Source organism: Buceros rhinoceros, unplaced genomic scaffold (genome assembly GCF_000710305.1).
Source record: "Buceros rhinoceros silvestris isolate BGI_N320 unplaced genomic scaffold, ASM71030v1 scaffold2970, whole genome shotgun sequence".
Taxonomy (NCBI): domain Eukaryota; kingdom Metazoa; phylum Chordata; class Aves; order Bucerotiformes; family Bucerotidae; genus Buceros; species Buceros rhinoceros.
Window position 1 is genome coordinate 393 of NW_010390010.1, and position 4,939 is coordinate 5,331.

General features: G+C 55.0%; 1 protein-coding gene across 1 annotated transcript in view; it reads left to right on the top strand.

Moving 5' to 3' along the window:
• Positions 1-2,977: 2,977 nt before the first annotated feature.
• SLC35B4 (solute carrier family 35 (UDP-xylose/UDP-N-acetylglucosamine transporter), member B4) overlaps positions 2,978-4,939 on the top strand; it is a gene marked incomplete at its 5' end in the record, with an annotated part of 6,458 nt that continues 4,496 nt past the window's right edge. The window contains 2 exon segments of the mRNA XM_010136007.1: positions 2,978-3,091; positions 4,073-4,179. Coding sequence (XP_010134309.1) covers positions 2,978-3,091; positions 4,073-4,179 — 221 coding nt within the window.

Genomic DNA, 4,939 nt, shown 5'->3' on the forward strand with positions numbered 1-4,939 from the left:
GGTTTGTTTTCAGGGCTGGTCAGGAAGCTGTGAAGCCAAAAGTGACCTGACTGGAAAAAAGTAATGGTTGAACTGGTTCTGCCTGCTGCCATAGTGAGTCAGTGTGGAGCTGAGTCTCCTGACCGTTCAGTACCATGTTCACTTCTTCCACAGTCAGAACCCCAGCCTGGTGGGGCTGGCAGGGACCTCTGGGGATCACCCAGTCCACCCCCTGCTACAGAAGGACCCCACCACAGGGTGCCCACGGGTCCCCAGCGCAGGGTGCCCAGTTTGGCGTCCAGGCGGGTTGGGATCTCCCCAGAGCAGGAGACTCCGCAGCCTCTCTGGGCAGCCTGGGCCAGGGCTCCTCACCCGCACAGCAAACAAGTGTCTCCTCCTGCTCAGGTGGAACCTCCCGTGTTCCAGTTTGTGCCCGTTGTCCCTTGTCCTGTCACTGGGCACCACTGGGCAGAGTCTGGCCCCTCCTCCTGACCCCCTTTAGCTCTTGATCCCATTGGTGAGGTCCCCTCTGAGGCTGCTCTTCTCCAGCTGAACAGCCCCAGGGCTCTCAGCCTTTCCTGGGCACAGAGATGCTCCAGCCCCTCCTCATCCTCACAGCCTCCCCTGGACTCTCCAGTAGCTCCTTGTCTCTCCTGAACTGGGGAGCCCAGCACTGGACCCAGGACTCCAGACATGGCCTCACTGGGGCAGAGCAGAGGGGGAGGAGAACCTCCCTGACCTGCTGCCCACACACTTCAGTCATGATCAGGCTTTTGGAACTGATAGTGATAATCTGCCCTTACTTCCTCCCTGCCCATCATCATCCCAGCTAGTTAAGAGAAAAAAGGGAGTGCAAAGAGAGCCTGGCTCTAAGCCAGCAGCATGGATATTTGGCTCAAAGCGGGAGACCAGGACACAGGTACTGTTTGGCCCTACTCAGAGGCTGCGTTAGGTGTCTGAACCCCAGAAGGGATTTTGAGCAGCAAATCCTGGAAGTCCAATTGCAGATACCGTAGAAAAGCTGCTTTTCACACACAAGCCTCTCATCCACCTCAGAAATTCCCCTGTTCCTAACAGCTCGACTCCTGTGCCCCTCACTTGCCCTGTTCGCCTTCGGTCCCTAAACTGGGGTCATACTGCTTATTTCTTTGGGTCTTAGTGTTATCTGGAAGGAAAAGTCCCTCCTGAAGATGAATCTTCCCATAACAAAGTCCTGGAGCAGGATCACAGGACAAGGCGGTGACCAGACTGACAGTCTAGTGAGGAATAACAAAGGTGATTGGAAGAAACACGCTCAAGATTTATGAGGAGAGAGTAAAGGAATGAGAACTGTTTAGTCTAGAGATGCCTGAGGACAGACAAAGTCTTTGAACGGGTGGAGAATGGCAGCAGAGAAGAGCAGATCATTTTTTCTTCTGGGCTCTGGAGGCAGAACAAGAAATAAGGGGCTTAAAATGCCATGAAAGGGCTGTAAAGCAAGACAAAACCCCAGGTTTGCTCCTCCTCAGTGTAGTGAGGTTTGTAAGAGAGCGAGCAGGGGAGGGCTGGGAGACACCGTCAGCCCAGGCAGTTCCATCCCAGGAGACAGGGTGACGGTTGCATCAGTGCTTCTACATTGCTTCTGGAGGACTCGCTTCCAGTCGCCGCAGCTAAAGCAGGTCTTTGGTTGACACATCGAGGTGTCACGTCACTTGTTTTGGGTCTGTTGGTGTGTCAGGGTTGTGAGTTCCAAGGCAGGGACAGATACAGCCTGGGGGTTTTTTGTTTGTTTTTACTACCAGTCAACACGTAGCCCTGCATCAACACTTCACTGAGGCGGCGTGTACAGCAGGTGGCTGTGAATGGGGAGGAGCCAAGGTCTAGTGCAGGGAAACAGCCTTGGTTTATTCCAAGTTTACACGTGCTGCCTTCCTCTGCAGAGATGAGGTTTGCAGTCCTGGAGCCTGGCCTCTGCCTCCAGCATCTTCCCTTCCCTCGTCCCTTCCCTCTTCCCTTCCCCCTTCCCTTCCCCCTCATGCACAGCAGAGACTGAAGTCTCATGGCCAATTAAGCTCTGAAAAACGTGACCGTTGGCCAGCTGGTGCAGGGTGAGGGGCTGGGGCTCGTGGCCACCCCAGGGGAGCTGCAGGGAGAAGGTGGTCTTTGCAGGTGCTGTTTGGTGGCAGCCCCCTGCCAGCTCCGCATCAACCGGAGCACTGCTGCTGCTTCGGAGAGCTGGGGGGTGACAGAGGAGGTGTTGGAGGAGAGCAGGCCTTCAGCTCTGCTCCCCAGCAGACAGCTTGGCTGTTCCTGTTCCCCAGCGCGTCTCTCAGCTTGTGTTCTGCAAAGCTGTGCCCAGACCCAGCCTCTAGCTACTTGTGCCGGCCTGTGGCGTGAGCAAGCTGCTGGGTGGGGATCGGCACTCGGCGGCCTGCAGCTTCTCCGTCGAGTCCTTGGCCTCGGTTGCCGTCTTGCACCAGAGAAAGGGGAAATACTTGCTCTAATTCCTCTGTCTCCCGCTGCAAGCAGCAGCGAGATTTGTGATTATGTGACATGTCACAGCCTGCTCTGAGCCCGCAGCCGACTCTGTGCCTCCCAGGAAATCTTTCCTGCTCCCTGCAAGCTTCTTAGGCAGGGGGCTGTCAGCAGGCATGTCTGTGAGGCAGGGGTGAGCCGGTGGCAGGGAGCATCGTTTGATGTCAGGCTGCTAGGGGTGCCTTGCCCTTGGCTGTAGTTCCTCTTCCCTCGGAGTGACCGCACCAGGTTGATTTTGCAGAGGTGGTGTCGTTTCTGGAAAGGCAGCGATAACTGCGGTGCCTGGGTCTTCCTGGGAGGACAGAGTTGCTCAGCTAAGTGGGTCTCTTTCGAGACCAGACACTGTTTTGTGGCTTTTGACAGTGGTAAAGCCGCCCCTGGTTGATGCTTACGCTGGGATTAAGAGCTTTTAGCCCCTTTTTGTTGGAGTGCCTGTTCTCTGTGACATTGCTCTTACGCTCCTCTGCCTTCTCCACGCCTGCAGGCGGTTTCCAGGATGTGGGAACATAGTGACGTTCTCCCAGTTCCTCTTTATCGCGGTGGAAGGCTTTATCTTCGAGGCCAACTTCGGGAGGAAGAGGCCGGCCATACCGATAAGGTACAGTCGATCTGAACACTTTCTCTGGGCACAAGTTGATCTCTTATATCAAGAAGGGTTTAATAAAACGGTTTGTCCATTTATCCTGTCTAAATCCCGTGCATTCAGCAGCATTTGCGATGCCACTTTGAGCTCCTGTCACGCCTGATAAGATCGGAACTCCTCATTTATGGAGAATTCTTCACAGGAAATTGCCATCAGATACTTTCCTGGCCAAGAATCAGGACACGAGAATCAGGAGAACTCTGCACAGTTCAGAGTTCGCTGTGTTTGAAGAGCTCATTCTCTCTACGAGGCTTGGTACGATGGGTGTAGGAGGAGGAGGTTCACTGGCCAAATCCACTTCTGCATTTCTCCGTCGGGGCTGACCTTGTCCTGACAGTGGTCCTGCTCTCCTCCGTCCCTCGGAGGGTGAAATGAGGAGGTTTGCTGGGGTTCCTGCGCAGACTGTGGAGCCCGTGGTGAAGCAGAGGGCTGTGCTGAGTGCTCGGGACAGAGCTCCTCATGGCAGAAAGTTGAGGGCAACCTTAGTGCCATTTATGGCTGCGTCACAGCGAGGAACTTCATTTTGTGTAGGTTCTCTGGCTTAGCTGTAGAACCATGGAGGCGTCCAGCCTGGATTTGCTGGCAGGAGCGGAATCCCCTCAAATCAAGCCTTGGCTTAGGGAAGAGGAGTCTGGAGGAAGCCCAAGCTAAAAGCTCCCAGCTGGGGTGTCCTCAGTTCCCCTTTGCTTCTGGGATTAGCACAACCTGGGCCAGCCAGATCAGCCTCCTTCCTGTTCTCAGGACTTCCCTGCCACATCCCGACTGGACTGATCTCCTTGTTAGTCCTCGTCAGGAAACCCAGGAGCGAGGCGGGCTCCTGCTCAGCTCCAGACATTTCTTTGTGCCACTGAATCTGTTCCCAAGGTGTCTCCCAGCATCCCAGGGAGGTACGTGCGCAGCCATCAGCTGGGGTTTGTGTCTGTGTTTGTGTTGCAGGTACTATTTCATCATGGTGGCCATGTTCTTCACTGTCAGTGTGGTGAATAACTATGCCCTCAACTTAAATATCGCCATGCCGCTGCACATGATCTTCAGATCAGTGAGTACTGCCCTGCCACCCTTTCCCTCCTCATGTGACATCCCTCCCATCAGCTCTGCAAGCACTGCCACACTGACCTTCCCTGAGGGCACCAGAACCCTCTGCAGATACTAAACTCCATCAACTCAGCTGTGGGCTGAGCATTAAAATGCATCGTCAGTGAAGTGACGATGAGTGTCAGGCTGAAACATCTGTTACAACCAAAGAAACCGGCACCCCAGCTGTTGGGAAGAACAAAACCTGCTGGGCAGGGGCTGTTCTCCTGCAACACGTCACGGGGCTGAGAGCCCTGAAGTCAGGAGAGGTTAGAAAGAGGAAAACCAGGCAGCGCTCTGGGGGCTCAGTCCCACGTTCACTGTGGAGGGTGGTTCTTGTATTGGAGCCCTGCAGAGCCTGTTCCCGGTTAAAACCCACCCTTCCCGTTCCCAGTTAAAACCACGGTGATCTGGCCACGTTCTGGTCTGTAGCACAGACCGAGTGTCACGAGAGGGCCAGAAGAGGGGGAAGCCCCACTGGCCAGGAGATTCTCGTAGCCCGTTTGCTCCAGCGTCCTTGTTCCCAAGCCCCCCAGCTCAACTTCTCCTCTCCTCCCAGCCGAAGCGAGACTCTCCGTACCCTGGCCGTCTCCTTGATCCTGCTCTGGCATCTCCGTTGGTGTCTTGGCATTAGTTGTCTTGAGTTTGTGGTGTTTCTCTGGGGTGGATGTCCCAGGCCAGGGAATTTTGTCGTGCTGACCTTCTCTCTTGTTTTTCTCCTCTCTTTCC